At 37.9% G+C, this 21,020-nt stretch overlaps 1 protein-coding gene across 1 annotated transcript in view; it reads left to right on the plus strand.

The window, feature by feature from the left end:
• Positions 1–14,956, plus strand: part of Hmga2 (high mobility group AT-hook 2) — a 120,432-nt gene extending 105,476 nt beyond the window's left edge. Inside the window, exons 4-5 of the mRNA XM_046430756.2 lie at positions 3,618–3,650; positions 14,804–14,956. Of these exons, the coding sequence (XP_046286712.1) occupies positions 3,618–3,650; positions 14,804–14,851 (81 nt within the window). The 3' untranslated portion in view covers positions 14,852–14,956. The remainder of the gene's footprint in view (positions 1–3,617; positions 3,651–14,803) is intronic.
• The last annotated feature ends 6,064 nt before the right edge of the window (positions 14,957–21,020 follow it).

Genomic DNA, 21,020 nt, shown 5'->3' on the forward strand with positions numbered 1-21,020 from the left:
ATCCAAAACATTTCTTCAGAGTCCTGCTGGTGGTGGTTTTGTTCTGGGAAACTAATCCATTGTATTTTAGAAGGATGATTACAACTGCAGACTGAGAGGGTTTTCATGAGAAGCTTTTGGAAAGTTGTAAGTCTCAACATAATGAACCCAAAACCTCCTGCACTACAGGGTTTACCTGTTGAGTTGACAAAGCATTTATACTATATAAACTCACTGTTTATCAGAAATGAAGTCATTAGATTTGTCTAAATGAACAAGTTTTGCTGTCAGTTCAATAGAACCATCATTATGAAATTCACACTTAAAAGATCTTACTCAGACCCTCCATGGTTGATACTAAAAAATTTCCAAATGAGATGGGGGAGCTGGAAGTCCTGAGCTTTCCCTGGAAGTGAGGCTTTGAGGAGTACCGACAGATCCCAGAGATAAAGGGGAATCTGGAGGTAGAATCAAGGCCAGGAAATTTAGCTTCTCTGGATGGGCTCTGGATTTAACTTTTTTTTTTTTTTTTTTTTGAAGGAAGAGAACAGGTTTCCTCCGAACATTATACAGAGGATTAAGAGAATTAATAGACTCAAGTTGTTTTAGTTTTAGAAAATGATCTCGGGGAGATTATCTAAATTCCCTATGCCTTAGTTTCCCTGTGAGAAAATGAAAACAGTAAGGTCTGAGCCCTCCCAGTCACAAAGGGGCAGATGTTGAAAACATAAAAGATTTTAGCCTCTATGTAGGAAATGCACGTGTAAAACATTACCCGTTTACTAAAGCGCACGAAAACACACCGTTAACCCCACTAGCGATTAATATGCATATTTGATATTATTCAGTCCTCATAAAATTGTGATGGCCAACATGTTTGTGGTGCCAAGAACCCCGAGGAGCTGGTTTAGGTATTAACACTAAGTTCTAAGCTGGGAGATGCCTCAAGGAAGATAAGAGACTTGCTGTTTGCTTGGTGGCCAAAAAGCCTTCCAGCCAGCAGTTAGTTTCCTTCCCCTTTTTATGAATGGCGGTAGTATTATGCTTCGGTCTGCGTTTTTCGACCAAAGCCATTCATAAAAAATAAAAACAAAACAAAATAACAACAACAACAAAAAAAAAAACTTTCTCGGCACAGTCTGGAGCCATTGGGTGCCAGAGGCCGGGAAAACATCCTGGCAGCCCTACCCACAACCAGCACTAAAGTATTCAAGGGTCTGTTTGTTTGGTGGTCTGAGAAGTATGAAGTGCTGTGTCTAAGGGTAGCTGGGGAAGTTCTGTGACATGGACTAGGCCGGCAGCCAGGGCTGGCAGGGGTTCAGACATTGTCTTTCCCCTCATTGAAGTGTCAGGACCTAATTCATGGAAAATTGGGTGAGCTGGCAGCCCTTTCAGACGATTTCATTGAGACGCACTGTGCAGGAGTCACATGAATGCAGGATCCCGGGCCAAGAAAGGAGGGGGATTTCTGAGCAGTAGGAACCAGTCAGCCTGCAAGAATGTGTGTGGATTTGAAACGGTTTTGGAGTAAACATGTGTACAGGTGTAATCGGCAGGGAGAAAAAAAGAGGAGGAAGAAAAGTAGTCTGTTCTTACAAATGACCCTTTTGAAATGAATACTCTCAGCACACGCTTTCGAGTCCTAAGAGGCTAGAAGTCCTAGTTATCCTTGATTCCATTCCACCTGGGGAAAAGTCTCAAAACCTGGGCTTTTATGATGACATCATCTCTAAGGCCATTTAAAGAGACCAGGGAGATTTTTTTTTTAAGTGAGCCGAAGTATCTTGCTGGTTATTTTATTTTTATCATGTGTCTTTTTTTTAAATTCTGATAATTTTTTTTAACATCTTTAATATGCGGCAATAGAACACTACAACACCACAAAAACTGTGAGAGGACAGAAAATGCATAGGTGCTTATGCTATCGTGAATTTGACCCAGCTTCTGTTACTTGGAGAACTGTAGCAATTCTGTTTCTTTTGCTTGTACCATAAAAGCGTGTCACTCTCCACATCAGAGTGGCTCAATGTATTGGCGGATCTCAGTGATATATAGGTGGAATGAAAAAGGCTTATATTCAGACCTGAGAGCAAGAACTGGAAATAATCCATTTAAAAGCTGAGACTTTAAATTTGCCTTTCGTGAAACTAGAGAAACAAATATTTTTTAATAACTCTATTGGAAAATTAATTTAAGCAAGGGAAAAATTGCCCTCAGATGTTTCACTCAAGAGAGGAGAGTTTTGGCCTACACATATAATTAAATATATAGAGAGATGTAGATACAACAAAATGTTTTTCATATGATACTATCAAAAAAGTACACGAATTTACAGAATGGGAGAAAACATTTGCAAACCATATATCTGATAAAGGACTTGTATCTCATTCATAAAAAGAACTCTTACAACTCAATAATGAAAAGATGAATAACCCAATTTTTTAAATGAGCAAAGGAGTTGAATAAACATTTCTTTATAGAAGATACACAAATGGCCAATAAGCACATGAAAAAATGCTCAACATCATTAGTCATGAGGGAAATTCAAATTAGAACAATGACATTCGACTTCACACCCCGTTTCATGTCTATAATAAAAAAAGACAGACAATAACAAGCATTGGCACATACGTGGAGAAATTGGAACTCTCATATGTTGCTGATGGGAGTGTAAAATTTTGCAGCTGCTTTGGAGAACCATCAGGCAGCTGTTCCAAAAAGTGGAAAAAAAGAATTGCCATATCACCCAGCATTTCTTCTCCTAGGTTACCCAAGAGAAATAAAAATACATACACATTAAAACTTGCATACAGATGTTCATAGAGGCATTACTCATAATAGCCAAAAGATGGAAATAGCCCAAATGTTCATCAACTGAGGATGGTGGTACATGTATGCAACGGGATACTATTTGGCATAAAAAGGAAAGAACTACTGATGCTACAGTATGAATGACCCTATGAAACACTACGCCAGAGAAAGAAGCCAGACACAAAAGATGAATATCGTATGATTCTTCTTACACTAAATATATAGAGTTGGCATATTTATAAAGACAGAAGGTAGATTCATGGCTGGTCAGACATGGAAAAATAGCTAGGGAAGTTGGGAAGGAATGGGGAGACCACTGATAAATACAGGGTTTCTTTTAGGGGATATGAAAGGCCTTTATAATTAGATTGGGATAATGTTTGCAGAACTCTCTGAATATGCTAAAATTTTTTTGAATTATATACTTTAAATGGGTGAGTTGTGTGTTATGTAAATTTTATCTCAGTAGAGCTATTTTTAAAAATCCAAATATTAAAAAAATTAGATCCTTTGCTTAAATGTTGTGATATCCAGACTAAAAGCAAAGTATTTCAAATAGGGGTAAGCTTATTTCAGTATAGTTGGTTTGTATGCCAGGCTTTAATTGAGCATCATTTTCATTGAGGTGACCTACATTGTATTTACACACAGAGATTATGAATAAGCACCCTTTAACCTTAGATGAACCATTTAAACTTTAAATTTTCTCCTTTGCTTTGTAAACATTCATCTACATTTAAAATGTACGTACTTGATTTTTTTCATTGTGCGTGTTTTCTTTTAGAGTATGACTTTCATTTGTGTTTTTGTTTCTGTTTTTCCCTTAGCCACAACAAGTCGTTCAGAAGAAGCCTGCTCAGGTAAAATATGATCATTTTTATTTTTCATTTCCAGTTAGTATAAGAAGTAAAGTAAAATTCATACTGAAAAAAAGATTCCCAAATTAAACCTTTGATACTTTTCTAGTTGTGATCATGGTGGTATTGAAATATTCTTGAAAATGTGTTGTAAAAGCTCAGGAATACATAGTCTGAGATTGTGTCACTAAAAACCTAAAATATCAAGGTCTTCAGTGTAAAAGCAAATATAAGTACTTTTAAACAAAACACACTATCTCACATGTAAAATTAATATTTAACCTTATGTATACTACATTATTTTATTTTTTTTGGTGGTGGTGGAACTGGGGACCCTAACCACTGTGCTGTATCTCCAGCCCCTGCTTTATCAATTCTCAAATATCAAATTGTATCCTTCCCACTTGGCTGTTTATATCCCTTTGACTTGATACAGCACTTAAGAGTTGCAAATTATTGTTTGAATAATGACGGGGGAAAAAATTTGTTCATTGAGTTATTCTGTAACATCTGGTGACTCTAAAACACCCCCAACTAGACTGGGAAACTAGGAAATTAAGTTTTAGTGATTTTGCAGATTAATGAATTCCCAGGTCTTGCTTTCATGAAGGAATCATAGTCTCTGAAGTCTTTGACAACACTAAAATTAGGAACCAGCTTTACTTTTGATTTACTTTACTATATGCCTGGAGCTGTTTGTCATAACTACATTCTATATGCAGAAGCATAAAATTCACGTTTATTGAGGAAATATCTACTGAAGAAGACAAACTGAAGAAGAAACTAATCATGATTGTGAATGTAAACTATTAAAATATAAGAATGTACTGCTATGCTCTTTCCTTCTGGATCTAAATAGACACCGAGGAGGTGTCTTACAGAAAACCTACTGAAGTAAGCCATTAAGCAATATCATGATGTTATCAAGTTCCTTGTAGATCTCCTTTTTATAATTTAAAATACTGTAGAAGCTTTTTCCCTTGCCTTGCCTGGAAGAGACCCTTGGGTAGTCTTCTAGATACTACTATTCTTTAAAATGCTGCTTGGAAGAAAGTTGAAGCTTTTAAACACAAGTAAGAATCCCAGGAAAGTGAATTCAGATAATTACCCTGTATTTTGAGGGGATAAAAGCAGAGCTACTATGAAAAAAAAATCATCATCGTTACTGATTCCAAACCTAGCAGCCCGCAGTGGGAGTAGGTGGACACTAAAAATACTCAGTATTTGTAAGCATTCTGAGAGAAAACAAAATATAAACAAAAAGTGGATATTTCAATAGAAGATCCCAAATATATTTAGCCTTTCATCCTTTATCAGGAACAAAATCAAGAGAAAGTGAATTGACAATTCTATGCATTTGAGTCAGTGAATACTGCGGTATTCACTGTTGCATGGTGGACTATGAACTGTAGAGGGTCTGTTGAAAATATGGATTCCAACTCTACTCTTGGTGTTGTAGGGAAGATCAGTTGAACAGAGTCATGCATCAGAGAAAGATGTAATCTAACTCTGAGGTTCTTAAACTTCTCTGAGTACTAGAATCAGAGAGAGAAAGAGAGAGAGAGAGAGAGAGAGAGAGAGAGAGAGATGCTTGCATCCTATTCAGTGGGGTACTGGAGCAGGTAGCTGGAAATCCACTATGGTGAGAATATTTACACTCTGGAAATTGACAAATGCTGCAAATCTAGACTTTTTTTTTTCTTGGAAAGCAAATTATTAAACATTGACCTACATACCACTGGCCCTACTCTCCATTAATTCTGTTTATTTGGCCTGGAGACACAAGCATGAGTATTTTCTGTGAACTCCCTACACAGTCTTAATGTGTAGCTAGGATGAAGATACTTAATGAAAATACATGAGAAGATGTTTGAACAGTTGTTGAGCAAATGACCACAGAATGTCAGTATACATAGGACAGATAGGAAATACAGATAAATGAGTAGAATGTCCTGAGTTATTAAGGGGATGATTTCCTGAAGAGTGAATTCTTATTGTTTTGTTTTATTTTGTTATTTAGTTGTAGAAGGGAAAACGGAAACATTCATTAAAGAAAAGAATATGTTAGAGATGAGATGGATGGCAAATAGAGATGCAAGAACAGATATATCACAGTAGAGATCATTAACGTATCTGGAACTGAATGCAAATTGGGCTTTAATACTCCAAAAAGCCTAAGTGAAATCACAGATTTTTTTTTCCCCCAGAGTCAGGAATTTCAAAGAAGTCACAAGTGGATTGTGTTGATCAATCTGGCTCTTTTACCACTGTTTTACCCTGCTCCAAATTTGTCCTTTAAAGGAGAGGAGCTCAGACTTCGAATTAGGAAAAAAAAAAAAAAAGAATATGAGCTCATTGGACTACCTAATTTATATTGTCTAAAGACATAGTGATGAATTATATAAACATGGGGACTACATGGAAGTTCGTGGAGGATAATGTAAATTTTACACTACATTTGAAAGAATCTCTTCCTTTTCCATCTGTTTCTTTCAAAATACCCTCCCAGATGGCTTTTCCATGTGGCAATCTGGATTAACTCAACCTCATATCCTTTCTTCATCAAAAGCACTTTGAGGAGTTACATTCAGATCCAGCTTTGAGGTGGTGAAGGTTTTAGCACAATTAAATATTTTACATGTAAAGAAATGGGCTCAGCAGTGTTCAAGGAGACCTAGATTTTTTTTATTTGGTCCCATCAGTGGGCACATTAATCTGTTTTTGTCCTATTTATCCATCTAGGAAATAGAATAATAACTGCCTCTTACTTAAATCTCAGAACATTATGAGAGAGTCATAATTATATGAATTCCAGAAGGTATTATTATGTTCTGACTTATTTTGGATGGCTGAGTTTTTCATCTGAGATTTGTATTCTCCAAAATTTGAAACTTCTGATTTATTTAAAACTACTGTCTTTGTTGCATGTTTTCAAAAATAAGGATTTTTTTTTAACTAAGGGAAATGGTATAGTAATTGTTAAATCCTATCAATAGGATTAGAGCAGTCAGTGGCTTCCTTGCATGTATGTCACATGTATGTGGAATTACAAAGATTCTATGGGCTTATGCTATCAAGTTCTGAAACCTCAGAGATTTGAGAATGCAAAATAGCAAACATCATTCTGAGAAGATTTTTATATTTATCATAATTTTCAACATCTACTTATATGTTTGGGTTTGTGTCTAGAAGTACATTCTGTTCCTAGAAAGGAATCAAAAATTAAGGAAAGCTCCACTGTGGGCGCTTATATTTGGAAAATACACCAGATGCCATTAGTTGCAAACCTCCAGTGTGTCCCATAATCCTAATGGGAAGGATAATCATCCCTTAAAAGTCTAAAGGGGAAAATGTGCAATTTTCTCATAAACTTTTTTTCTAAATTCCAAAGCCAGTTAAAAACAAGATGTACTGTTCGACTGTGTTTCTTTAAAGTGATAAAATAAGCAATAAATGGAAGTTAGCTAATTAGAAATAAGTAGAAACTAGCTAGCTCTTGAGCAATTTGAAGCAGTCAGCTATATGGATTCTATTCTTAACTTGAGAAGCAAATGGTGACAGGTTTTTCTTTCCTTCTTTTTATTTTCATAAAGGAACACCATAAAGGTATCAGGTTATTATTAATGATAAAGGAAAGAAGTTTTGTTTCTCGAGATTTTATTTTGGTTAAAATAAATCCGTATCTTGGACTTCTAAAAAGGCTTGGCTAGTTTATCATATGACATCGTTCCTTGATGTTCCCGTTTTAAAGCGTTAGACTGAAATTAGAAGTGATTCCTTTTATATAATTCAGATATTTTTACTTACCTTGGCCCTACCCAAAGGGAAAACAAGTTTTTAAAATTCCCAGCCATTCTTCATGTGTGAATCCTACTTTCCCCATTGTTATGAAGTCCTGGCAAGCTGTACTGTAGCAATTAGGACAGGTATAAACCTGTTCTTTTCAATTTCCCAATGAGAGAATTGGAAAATTTGTACTTCATAAAAGACTAGAAAAAAAGCTTTCTGTTTCAAAATAGAGTTTTTTTTTTACCTGCAAGGAACATCTTCTGTGGGTGGCATGCACCTGGGCAAAGAAATCTCAGTAAGCCTTGGTTATCATGGGATTTTTCCCCCCTTAAAGAAAAATGTTGAATGTTTTTACAGAGACTTCAATGGCAGTTTTAAGGATGTTTATATTTCAGACAACCTAAACATTGTTTGGAGCAAAATGAGAGATTTCATTTTGGGACAAGCAAGTTGATGAATTGCAGTCAGCATCTTGTTCTCAAAGAAAGCATTTTTACTGGGGGCTCTCAGTCTAGACACACAAAGAAAGAAGGATAAAGGAGAAAGCATTCTTACTCTAACACTCATCTTTTACATGGTACCTTGGCCAATGCAGTAAATAGTTCATAATAAATCAGACTTGCAAACAGTTACTCGTCTGCTCACTCAGGGGGCATCGTGATTTATACCACCTAAGTCACAAAGAGTACTGATTTATTTATTTTCCTACTTACGTTCTTTCAAGCTGGTAAAACATTTTGTGGGCCAGTAAATGTTTGGTACCAAGTGGAAAAACATGAAGGATCATATCCAAGGTTGCCCTGAGTGGTACTATTTTGTTATATAGGAAATACTTTTTGATTTAACCTCTGACCTCTGGCATTGCAGAGGTCAAGGGAAAAGGAGAGAGCAAAATAGAAACTATCATTTAACCCTCAGTAAAGTAGCTCAAGGACATAGCAGCACAGGGAAATTGGAGGGCAAAGGAAGCATATCAAAATGATTATTAACCAAAAACAGATGAAGTCATTAGCTCAGCTAACAGTTGTAATAAAGGAATATTGGCAAGACGAAGTCAACTGTTTTTTGGCAGGCACTGTCTTGTAAAGATAAATTCTAACAGAAGGGAAAGAACATCACTGAATTTGAGGCAATTTATAAAACTCTAAAAGGCAAACTGTAGTACTTCTGGACTTGACAGATTTGCTATTAGAGTTTTCTATAAGTATGACAGCTTTTAACTGTGTGGAAGTCTGTGGATTAGGCTCAGCATGACATGGCAATGTCTGCTTGCTTTTCCTGTTCATATTGCAGAAGGCTTGTCCTCTGTATTTGGAGGTGAGCTGAATCAAAACCATTTATTTATTCAATATCTAAACTTTCTTCTTATTATCCAAACATTCTGACCCAAATTAGTAGGGAACAAATAGTACCTGGTCTTAAAACCTGATCTTTCTAAGAAAATCCTTCATGATTGAATAGACATAGGTGGCTTTGTCTATGATATTTCCTTTATATACAGAAAAGGTTTACTAGTCCCTCAACTGTCCACTGAGTAATTATTTGTTGACTTAACTGTGAATATTGATATTTTCATAAACTCTTAACACAGGATAATGGAAGATAGGTGCAAGTATGATAAAAATTCAGAAGTGGATAATTTGTTTCTTGACAACAAATACAGCAGCTAAGCAAAAGTTAATACAAGTAGAAAATGAAGGGCAACAGCTTCTCCTAGCCTTTGCCATCAGTAAGCATGCCTGGAATAGAACCATGAAACAGATCAACCTAGCCACATGGCATGAAAATAAGAACATTGCTGAATAGTTTTGGAAATAGTGAAATAAATTCCCTTCCCCTGAAAGATTTCTTCATGCAAGAATCCTTTCCCTACATCTTAATTATTTTTCAAGTGTAAGAATTCTTCCATAAGAACTGGAACTGGCATGGAAAAAGTGATCAAGCCTGCAATCCTCAGAAATTGTGACTCCTTACATACTGTAATCCCAGAGGCTTGGAAGGCTAAGGCAGGAGGATTTCGAGTTCAAAGGAAGCCTCAACATTTTAGCGAGGCCCTATGCAACTTACAGCCTTAAAATAAAAAATAAAATAAAAACTCACTGGGGATGTGGTTCAGTTGTTAAGCACCCCTTAGTCTACCTGGTACCTCCCCCCCCAAAAAAAAAGAAAGAAATTCTGACTCCTGAAACTTGCAATTAGTTTATACATAAAATGATTTCCCTATTTGAAAAATGTAACTCTTAATCTCAAAAAGAAATTTTTTTAAATTAGCTTTTGATACCAATACTGAGAAGTTTGTAGTATCCTGGGGACCAGTGATACCTGGGTGGCGTTATTTTCAGTACCGGAACTCTGTTAAGGGCACAGAGAAGACAAACAGAAGTGCTTGTTAGCAATCTAAGACATTTTATTCTCTTTTGGGAGAATTGTTGAATAATAGTTCTCACCTTTTTTTTTTCCTCATGCAACCCCACAGTGCCATTAGACAGGTATTGCCATTACTGGTGTGACACAGTGGGAGCAAAGCAATAGTTACACAGCCCTTGGTGGCATGGTGGGCATTTGTGGCCAGTGGCATCTAAGATCCACCCTTTTTACACCAATCATGCCCCATAAGAACTTAGAGCCAATTATGGCATTGCTGGTAACACATACAAAGCAATGCTGCCACTCATGTCTTGTTACGTACATATAGCTAAAATAAAGAAAAGATCAGTACAAATGCTGTAAATATCCCAACTTCTCAAATCTCCTTTAGAAAAGCATATTTCCCTCCTAGCATTTCCATCAGAATTCCCTGTACTTGCCAGGTTATATATGTTCCATTTAACATGGTTTTTAAAAATCTGCTATAAAGTTTTCCTAGTGGAAGGAAATAATCACTTTCCATGAAGTTAAACAGCCTCAATCCATTTTAAATTAAAATATCTGACAGAAAAAATAGAAAAACTTGGCTTTGTGGCCTTGTGGGTCTCTTAGCTACAGATGAAACTTGAAAAATTGGTTCCGGGCCCCTTGCTGATGAGGAAGAAAACCTTTTATTTCTGTTCTGACTGGAATGACTGGAGATAATTGGGAACACAAAAATTCTTAAGGAGAATTTTCCTAGACCTTAAGGAGTTGAACATATTAAAATGACAAAAAGAATGTCACTTCCCCTTTCTTGATATCCAGGTATTTGTAGATGTATTGGTGGGACAGCTTAAATTACAATAGTATTTCTGGCCTGCAGCATCATATGATAGAAGTTGCAGAATTCTTTGTAATTATGAATTTTTTTTAAAAAAGAGGACTTATTAAACCTGATGTGGACCTCTATGATTTTGCCCTCCTAATTACACAGACAGAGGGGTACCATGGCGACACAACCCCTAAAGTTTACAGGGAGAGCGGTTCCCCTTCCCAGTTTCATGTAGGATTTACTGGCCTCTCTTCTACTACAGATCTGCTGTTTAGTCTGCATCTGAAAATTAAACCCAGAGCTTCAGCTCTCGGCCTTAAATACTGAACATCCTTCCCGTGTTACTCCCTTACCCATGCTTGTGTGGTAAGATCCATGATGAAACTCAAGATATTTTAAGAATCCATCAAGCATAGGAGTTAAGGTTGAATATTAGATTGTCTTCTTTCTCCTTTTTAAATAACTTAGCCAAAGTGTGCCCAGAGATATGTAGCACATGCATCCTGTTGAATCAACTTGAAAGAATAGCATTATATGCAAACTGTAATTTCTGGTTTTAGTGGGGATTTTTTTTTCCAAGCTTAGCCAAAGCAATGAAAGAGTTACATTTATTAAATCCCTCCCCCTTTTCCCCCATGAACAAAAGGAAAACTAAGGCAAAACGAGTGCAGTTTTCCAATAGCTATAATAAAAATATAGTTCTCTAACTCTGCCCACTCCCTTTTCCCCCCTCTCATCAGTTTTCTGCCAAAAAAACACACATTTCACCCCAGCGTGGTGCAGCCTCAGTTGTCTTTGTAAAGTACCTGTGTGAACGGCTGGGAACTGTTCAGTGTTTAGAGGTTTTAGTGGCTGGTGCTCATAAAAATGTCACTGTGCACTTCCTTTCTGAAAAGTCCTTTTATCACAACATTCCTGAAGCCCCATTCCAACAGGTAAGCCTTCTTGACCGGAGAGCTGCTGTTTGGCTTTCCCACCCCATCAACTTGCCCCTAATGAGATGTGTGCAGCTCTTGGTCACAGTATTTCAATCCCCTTATTACTTCAAGACTGCTGTTAAGGAGCTGCATGCACTTACAGGTCCTTCTGCAGTAAGTTGCAAACATGAAAGCACTCTGAAAATATCTGGAAGTGCAAACGGTTGTCTATGATAAGTTAAAACAGTATTGAAGCCCAGGGGTCTCTACCAACTTTACTCAGCTGTGGAAAAAAAAAAAAGATTCTTTGGGAATTCCAGACTCAGCTGCTTATTCCCCATATCCTTTGTTTCTGTCTACTCTTTGCACCGCAGAAGCACCCTGTGTGAAAGTCTAAGCAGGCTGTGACACCTAGGAGACCAGAGGGTGGGTTTTCCAACCTTATCTTTGTTCCAGACAGGGAGGATTTTTCTTCTCTTAATTGCATACACATTTGTGACACCGCAGCCACACATCAAGCAAAAGGCCAGGTCACTAGAGAGGTGAGAACTGAAGTTTGCAGACGTGGGAAGTGCCAACGCCCCGCCAGCATCATCCGCTTGGCAGCCATGCCTTCCTTTGGAGGGTGGCCAGTAGAGACCATGCCAAGAAGAGAGAGCTCTCCACTAACTAGACATTTGAGAAAACCATCGTGCTGAGCACGTGAGAGCAACATTGCCACCAAAAGTTTAATGGAGTGAGACCCTCACCCTGATCTCCTAGTTACATTCCCAGTACTAACTGATAGTTACTAGCTGAAGAATTTCAAGGTCAGCAGAAAGATACATAAATAAAACAACTACCCATGTTAAGAACTGTTAAGTAAAGGAAACAATACCTACGACAGTCATTTTCGGCTGAGTTGTGTCTAAAGGGTTTGATTATCAGGAGTTTCAGGAGCTCAAATCAAGCAAAGTTTCTGGGAATGTTTTGAAAAGCTGATCACATCCCATCCACTACAAGGTCTTTGTAAGTTCATGGCCTGAAAATTCTATTTCCTTCCGGATTTTGAAGTACTTTGGTTTCCAGATAGTGGAGGAAAATCAAACAGAGATGGACTAATCACAGCTAGATGCAGGAGGTTTTCCAGCTTGACTGGGCTCTATTAATTTGTTAACTGTGAGAAGATGGAATAAAATATACCTGCCAGCTCGTACTCTGTGGTCTGTTTCTGAGTAGTAAACCAAGTCCACACCTCGTGTCATAATGAGAAGTGAGTCCTTTGGGAGCAGACAAAGAGTGTATCTGCCGAACAGCTTAGTGACTTTCTGGAATTTAAATATTAAGTGAAAAGACAAGGTCACAGGGCAGCTGCTCCTTGGCTTGCCTCTCTTTCGTCTGTCCGTGGCTTTGATCATGCTACATCCTCCTTTGTGACCAGGACTCCACAGAGAATCTCAGGGTCATGGCCTGTTGCCTCGTCAAGAGGTATAAACCTGCTGCTTAAATATGTGAAGCCTGCAGTTTGGGGGCTGGTGAGGAGAGAGGAGGTAGCTTCATATGTTCCACATTTCCCACAAAACCCAAAGCAGACTAAACAAAACCGGTGTGAAATCTCATGACTGGATGCTGCCGTGGTTATATTTTTTAAGCTGTAATCCATTCATTTGTATGTGTGTTTATTCCCAGGATTTACAGCTCTCTCAGTCTTTGGGGGAAAGAGAATGTTTGAAACCTTTTGCAGAGGGTTTGCAATTAGCAGTGGCCTGTGATTCGAGTCCAGTCTAGAGTGCGTATGAGTGTGTGCATGTGTGGGTGCACATTCAATGGGGGTGTGTGAGTGGCCGGTTCATGGGGGCTTTTTCCGTCTCGTTTGCTGCTTTTACGCAAAAGCGTCACACATGGTAGCATTTAGGAGCTCCTTCACAGCTGAAGTGTTTCAGACGCTAATGAATGGAAGTTTGGTCATCTAATGCACTCAAGCTCTAAGGCATGCTTTACTGAATGGTGTACTGTAGTGACCTGGGAAAGGAAGAGAGGTATAAATTGTGTCAGTTAGCCACCCAGACAAAATGAAGCCATGTGGAAAATCGAATCTATTAAAGTATGAAGGCTGTTATAAGCTGTTTTAAGCTGGCCATCCTTAAAGTGGCTCAGTTTGCTGCGAGAGTAAATGTTTACCTCTTCTCCCAGATCTTTTTCACATGCCATCTTAGGAGACAGTGTGCAGCATTTGATAAAAATCATCCTCTCACTAACGACGCTTTTATCAGAAATGTTTATTGTCTCCGCTTTACCACCCATGTCCTGAAAGGTACTGCACATTTGTTAAATAAGCAAAAGTAAAGAGAACTTTGCTGCTCGAGCCGGCTTGCAGAAACCCCAGCAAATTCCAGAGCCATAAGGAATCAGAAAAAGGAAAAGGGAAGGAGGAGTTAGATTTATATGAAGAGGAGGCCCTTCAAAAACATATATATTAGATTTTCTTTGCTTGGCCAGCCCACCGTTAAATGTTTGGCTGATGTGGATGGATTTAGTATTGAGATTGAACAGCTATGCCAAATTCGGTTATTGTCTCAAAATGTGCTACAATAAATGCAAAAACGAGGATATAGCCTGGAAAGGAAATTCTCAGTACCCTTATGGCTCTTTTCTTGGTGTCCACTGGTGCTCTTGCCCACCTCCACACAAGGCCTAGAGGCCACACAGATTCTGACACCCATCTGATTTGGCTCAAACTTGGGCACGTGGACTTGTCTGTTGTTTTGGTAAAACAGGGGTAGTAACAGACAGTACCTAAAAGCATCTAGTAAGCACTATAGAAATACCAGCTATCATCACCCGAATCTGGAGGATGGGTTTATTTATGTCTTAAGATCCCCATAACTTCATTTTTTTTTTTTTACTTGTTGGTGGGTTTTTAAAACTGATGACTGGCGTGCTGTCGGGGGTAAAAATTTTATCCATTTCTTTTTTACTCTAATTAGTGAGTACATTGGCTTACATTGGCCTGACAGTCTCCGGGACTGCAAACAATTGAATTTGCTGACCAGCCGCCATGATGTCAAGCCTTAAGTCAACAGGGGCTAGGGAGGGCTCTGGGAAAAAACAACACCTTGATTCCTCAATGACAGGGCAAGAAGCCCTGGAAACCAGGGCTGGCCCACCACTGGATGCGCTTTTGAACAAGCTTAATGTGCAGTGGGAACTGGTCACCTTCTGCTCTGCGGGTAGGAGCAGCGCGCAGGGGACCCCCGGGGTGGCTAACCCTGTGCCCTTGTGTGTTGCAGGAGGAGACTGAAGAGACATCCTCCCAAGAGTCGGCGGAGGAGGACTAGGTGGCGCCAGCGTTCGATTTCTACCTCAGCAGCAGTTGGATCTTTCGAAGGGAGAAGACACTGCAGTGACCACTTACTCTCTATGGCCATGGTCTTTCCACTTTCTTCGGGGCGGGGCGGGCGGGTGAGGGGCGGGGCGGGCGAGGGGCGGGGGCGGGGCGGGGCGAAATCACGTAACCTTAAAAAGGACTATATTAATCACTCTCTTTGTAATCCCTTCACAGTCCCAGGTTTAGTGAAAAACTGCTGTAAACACAGGGGACACAGTTTTAACAATGCAACTTGTAATAACTGTTTTCTTTTTTTTTTCCTTAACCTACTAATAGTTAGTTGATCAGATAAGCAAGAGTGGGTGGGTGAGAAAAAACTCTTGAGTTGGGTTTAGTCAGTCACTGCGCTGCATGCAAACAAGAAATGTGTCACTCTGGTGACACCGGGCATTTGTATAGGAAAGCGGTGTGTGGCTCTGCGCACACCTCACACCACCCCACACACCACACCACCCGCTCGCCCTGTAGTGAAGCCTGTTTAGAACACCAAAGATAAGGACTAGATACTACTCTCTCTATCTCGTATAATCTTGTAGACACTTACTTGATGATTTTTAACTTTTTTTTAATTTCTAAATGAGACGAAATGCTGATGTATCCTTTCATTCAGCTAGTAAAGCCAGAAAAGGTTATGTTCATTTTTCAAAAAGGGAAGTAAGCAAATAAATGTTGCCAACTCCTATATTTATGGATATCACACATATCAGCAGGAGTAATAAATTTACTCATAGCACTCGGGTTTTTTTTTTTTTTTTTCCAAGACACCACTTCGTTTTCAGGAAATCTACTTCCTATAGAGCCAAATGCCATTTTAAGCAATAAATAATACTTGTCAGTCTCAAAGCATTTTAAGGAACCTAGACAAGTAAAATTATCCTCTTTGTAATTTAACGAAAAGGTACAACAATAATGCATGATGAACTCACCTGAATGATTAGGTGGGAGGAGCGAAATCTAAATTTCTTTTGCTATAGTTAAACAGTTTTAAAAGCAGGAAAAAAAGCAGTCTCTCTCTCCTCTCTCTCTCTCTCTCTCTCTCTCTCTCTTTCTCTCCCCCTTCCCCCCCCCATTGTGTATCAGTTTCCATGAAAGACCTAAATACCACTTACCTCAAATTAAGCGCCTATGTGTTACTTCAAGTAATGCATTTTGACATAAGATGGTCGACCAAGGTGTTCTACTTTGGTTTCCGTTCACCATCTCTTCATTCAAACTGCACTTTTAGCCAGAGATGCAATATCCTCACTACTCAATACTACCTCTGAATGTTACATTCAATTTACAGTCTTATTACATGCTGCTATACACAAGCAATGCAAGATAAAAATCTTACTGGGTAGGTGATTCCAATCATCTGCAGTTCTTTTTGTACATTTCATTACAGTTAAAGAAGCAATCTCCTTATTCTGTTTCAGCATGGCTATGTGTTTTCCTATGATTTTTTTTAATTAAAATTTTACAAATACTTGTTTCAGCTTCTCTGCTAGATTTCTACATTAACTTGAGTATGTTTTTAACCAAGTCGCTCCTAGGTTGTTAAGGATAATTTTTCTCAATCACACTACACATCACAAAACAAATTTGACTGTAATGTTTAAATATTACCCTCCAAGTCTGTACCTCAAATGAACTGTTTAAGGAAATGGACTAATTGACTTGCAAAGAGCTACCTCCAGACTTCAAAAGGAATGAACTTGTTACTTGCAGCGTTCATTTTTTTTTTACTCCAGTGTTTGAAATAGTTCAAACTGCAGCTATCCCTAATCAAAACTATTTTTGTAAGACATTTGATAGAAAGGAACACATTATTGCATACTTTTGCAAAAATAAGTAAAATAAAGCCAACCTTCAAAGAAACTTGAAGCTTTGTAGGTAAGATGCAGCAAGCTCAGTTTTTGCCTAATGCAATCAAAAGATATGTGTTTTTAAGATTAGTTGAATATAAGAAAATGCTTGACAGATATTTTCATGTATTTTACACAAATGTGATTTTTGTAACATGTCTCAGCCAGATTTATTTTGAACGCTTCTTATGTAGAGTTTTTATGCCTTTCTCTCCTAGTGAGTGTGCTGACTTTTTAACATGGTATTATCCACTGGGCCAGGAGGTAGTTTCTCATGATGGCTTGTGTCAGTATGACTTTTTGTACTGAAGCCAAATGAAACTCAAAACCATCTCTCTTCTAGCCACTTCAGGGAGGTAATTTCAAAGGCCACATACCTCTCTGAGACTGGCAGATCGCTCACTGTTGTGAATCACCAAAGGAGCTATGGAGAGAATTAAAACTCAACATGACTGTTAACTGTGCATTAAATAATCAAATAAACAGTGGCTCATAAAAATAAAAGTCCCATTCCATATCTTTGGATGGGTTTTTTAGAAACCTCATTGGCCAGCTCATAAAACTGAAGCAATTGCTCATGTTGGCCAAACTCGGAGCACCTAGCAATTTCCATCTCTGATGAAGTTACTCTTTTATTTCCTGTATGTTGTACAATCAAAACACACTACTACCTCTTACGTCCCAGTATACCTCATTTTTCATACTGAAAAAAAAGCTTGTGGCCAATGGAACAGTAAGAACATCATAAAATTTTTATATATATAGTTTATTTTTGCGGGAGATAAATTTTATAGGACTGTTCTTTGCTGTTGTTGGTCGCAGCTAAGTAAGACTGGACATTTTACTTTTCTACCATTTCTGCAAGTTAGGTATGTTTGCAGGAGAAAAGTATCAAGACGTTTAACTGCAGTTGACTTTCTCCCTGTTCCTTCGAGTGTCTTCTAACTTTATTCTTTGTTCTTCATGTAGAATTGCTGTCTATGATTGTACTTTGAATCGCTTGCTTGTTTGAAAATAAAAAATTTCTCTAGTGGATTATCACTGTCTGTTCTGCACAATAAACATAACAGCCTCTGTGATCCCCACGTGTTTTGATTTCCTCCTCTTTGTCAATTCCATTAAATAAATAATAAAGTTTGGTCAAAACAGGTCAAAGTGGGAGATAGTTACAAGTCATTTCGTTAACACCTCTTGCTTATCATGTGGTCACACCTGTGCACATACTGACATGAAGTGTGTTTTTAAATGTCATACCCTTATATCCACTGTCTTGAGTTCCCATTGAAAGATCTGACATTGAATTCCACAGAAGAAATATAAAGGAAGGACAGGCTATAGTTTAAAACCACAGAATCTTTTCTTTGAGCTAACATCTGCAAGGTTTGTAAGGGAAGTAACTGACAAAGCAAGCTATCTTTGAAGTAACATTCGGAGAGAGGTCCAGAGGTTTGGGGAAAAGAATAAGAAACAAAAGCCACAAAACTTCTCCTAAATAAGAGTCTTATAATTCTGTGAAAACCATTATCTGAGAATCATTCTACTATCAACTTCAAGGTCATCTTTACATTTCAATTGCTAATTATGAAGAATCATAGTATTTTTTTAGCAAGCAAAAATTTCTGGTTTGAGTTACCAAAAATACTTTCTCCATTTAGCGTCTTAGAAGAGGAAGTTTGTTTCTAGGAAGAAATGTTCTTTTTTTGTCATTTTTTGACATTTTTTTTTCAAACTCATTCATTCATTCCTATAGCCAAGAATGAATTCTGCAAGTATTTATTCTGTGGTTGTCCCCAGACCGAGAGATTTTGCAAAATACTAACACAGTGGAGAAAATCATGCAGGTATAGAAATAGTAACATTACAGAAAATATGTGAAGAGAACCACGTAATTTGTTGAGGTAACAAGTTGCAAGAATTTCGAGAGGAAAAAAAAAACAAAACACTTTCTTCTGGGATGGATAATTTACCTTCATCATTAGTTCAGCCTAATAATAGAGAAGCCAAACATATTTAATAAAACCCTTATTTAGTCTCTTTGTTTTTATCAGAAAAGTACCTAAGAAGCAATTTCATCTTGAAAGTAAAATAAACCAAGAGAGAATCTTTGGCTTTAAAAAGAAAAAGTAAGAATAGATATATTATTAGATATATTATTCCAGAATAGGATAAGTAGATGATTAGGATAAAAATTTTACTATTGGTGAGTTTTTTCTTTTTCTTTGCTTTTTTTTTTTTAGATTATCCTCATTAAATGATTTCTGAATTAGGTCTTATGGGGTTTTGTTGATAGATTAAAGCATTGTTTTCACACGGTGAGTGGTACATTTGTGAAAGTCATATGAAGAAATCTTACAAACTTATATCTAGGTTCAAGGAGCATGCCCCCCCCAAAAAAATCAGCAAGGCACTTAAGTAAAGTGGATCCCTAATATGTTTGGGGCCAATAACAGTCAATGAGACCTCATTCCTGCCCACAAAGTGACAAAATTTCTGACGAAAAAGTTGGACCAAAAAGAGATCTATGTAAATCAAAACTCACTGATTTACCCTGAAAAGCAGGTGTATCCTCAACTCCTTGCCAATATCAGGGAGACACGGTAGCCCTTCTCACCAAGGGCTTTAAGGTCACCATTAGAAAGGAATCCTAGGGCTGCATGGACAATGAGTTTCAGCCTATGTCACATTTCATATGGGGATTCAACTCTTGATGAATTCAGGAAAAGTAGGTGATTCAGAAGTATGGGCAGAAATGAAAACAGAACAAAAAGCAAAAATAACACTCCAGTCAAAGGGCAAAGGATGCAAACTTCAACTGTAATGAAATTTCAGGAAAGTGGAACTATAAGAAGTTCAAGGGCCGAGAAGAAGGCAGAATAGATGAGCTTCTTTTCAAGATTTATTTACATTACCTGACTTACTGAGCAGGAATAATTCTTAAAGTTAAGTAAGTTAGCTCATTCTTGAGCCATTACTCTTCAGATCTAGGAAAAAGGGGGAGAAAAAAAATGAATCAAAATTACTACTGAAATATGTTGTGTAAATGGATAACAACCAGAGAATCAAAAGGCAGAAACAGGGGTCTACACCTCTGGTCTGAATTTAGCCATCTGCAAAACTTGGCAGTCTTGTCCCGTTGTGAAGTAGGGAGGAAATGGCTCTGGGTGTGACCCACTGCATTTGGGTTCCACCCATCCTAAACCAGCCAAGTCTGTTCTGCTCTTGTACTGAGACTCAGTTGTGGACAATGGGAAAAGACCTCATGTCAGAGAGCAACACCTAGTTTGCAAAAGTTGGGTTCTTGTTTTCTGCCTTTGAGCCTGACTCAACACCTTGATACCTGCCCTGTTCATGTGAGGCTCTGTTCTCACCTTACCCAGGCCAGCCTTGTCACAGGAAGAAAATGGTAGATGAAGATAGAGTCATAGTAGTCTGCTGCCTCTGAACCTAGGAAGAAGAGAGAAAAGAGGAGCCCTTTAACACACTACCATGGCATTTCCTAGAAGAGTCGAGGTCTCAGAAGCTCCAGGACCTCCCATGCCATGTGATTGACTCATGTTTGCTCTTCTAATGGGCAAGTCAACCATGTCTTGGAGGAAACCAAGGAAAAGGAGTTGCCATTTAAGCAATAAGACCACAGTGATGCAGTGATGCAGTGAACAAGGAGAAATATTCAAAGGTGAAGACTAATGTCTAGGGACATCCAATAGAATATCCCATGTGCTATAGAGTAAAGAAATCAAGAGTGGGAACTCTGACCTTGACTACCTGGTTTGAATCATGGCTTTACCAATAACTAGCCAGGGACCTTAGACAAGTTACATCACTGTACTAAGATCATTTTAAAAAAAATTTTTAATAGAAATAATAGCATCTTCCTAAATTGGTTCTTTTGGAAATTAAATAGGTCAATATATGTGAAATGCTGAAAAGCATTTGGCATCAATAATGTACCACATAGTGTTAGCTATTCTTTGCTACCTACCACTGGCTGCTGAGTTAAGCTTAGAGAAAATTTTCCCCCTCTGGTGTCTATCATAATTTTATCTTTGGTATACAAGGATATCCACAGATCATGGTCAAAAGGTGCTGGGCTTTCTAACACCATTTTCGTTGTACATTCTGCACATGGAAATTATATATATACACACTCCTTTTCTTCATGGGGTTTGTATTGTGTGTGATCTCACTGGATTTAGTTATTAGAGGGAATCACTCCTAAAAAAAATCATCAAAATGCAAATTGTCTCCATTAGAAATATAGTCCTGGGAGTCACT

This window comes from Marmota monax, unplaced genomic scaffold (genome assembly GCF_021218885.2).
Source record: "Marmota monax isolate L192 unplaced genomic scaffold, Marmota_monax_Labrador192_F-V1.1 WCK01_AAM20220418_F8-fsc00056, whole genome shotgun sequence".
Lineage (NCBI taxonomy): Eukaryota > Metazoa > Chordata > Mammalia > Rodentia > Sciuridae > Marmota > Marmota monax.